General features: G+C 82.1%; 1 protein-coding gene across 1 annotated transcript in view; it reads right to left on the bottom strand.

Annotated features, from left to right (window-relative positions):
• The window catches only part of MANEAL (mannosidase endo-alpha like), a 4,507-nt gene extending 4,349 nt beyond the window's left edge, over window positions 1-158 (bottom strand). Inside the window, 1 exon segment of the mRNA XM_044421340.1 lies at window positions 1-158. This exon segment is cut by the window's left edge and continues 1 nt beyond it. Within this exon segment, the coding sequence (XP_044277275.1) occupies window positions 1-158 (158 nt within the window).
• Window positions 159-459: the final 301 nt, after the last annotated feature.

The following is a 459-nucleotide window of genomic DNA, read 5'->3' as shown; positions in this document are numbered from 1 at the left end:
GCCGCTCGCGCCAGCGCCGGCTCCGGCCCGGCGGCGGGGGCGGGGGCGGCGGCGAAGCCGTCGGGGGGCTTGAGGGTGCGCAGACCCATGAGGGTCCCGAAGACGAAGAGTGCGCAGAGGAAGAGCGCCAGGCAGGCGCGGCGGCGCAGGCGCAGCATCCTGGCAAGCGCGGCGGGCCAGGCCGGCCGGCTGGGCTAGCGCGGCGCGTCCCCGGCCCCGTCCGCGCCCCTCTGCTCGGAGGCGGCAGGAGCCGGAGCGGCGCCGCGCTCGGACGCGTCCGCCCCGCCCCCTCGGCGGAGGGATCCGTCGGAGCAGTGCGAGGCGCTCCGCCCTTCGCGCGAGGCCCGCCCCGCCCGCCCGCCCAGGAGGCGGGGCGCTACTCCCCCCCCGTGACGGCGCGGGAGGGGACTGCCGCGGCGCACGGCCTTCGGCCAGGGCGGGGCCGGCAGCTGCCGGGCG

Source organism: Varanus komodoensis, unplaced genomic scaffold (assembly GCF_004798865.1).
Source record: "Varanus komodoensis strain SLA01 unplaced genomic scaffold, ASM479886v1 scaffold118, whole genome shotgun sequence".
Classification (NCBI taxonomy): Eukaryota; Metazoa; Chordata; class Lepidosauria; order Squamata; family Varanidae; genus Varanus; species Varanus komodoensis.
The sequence above is the reverse complement of the archived record's forward strand: the minus strand, read 5'-3'. Positions and strand labels throughout refer to the sequence as shown.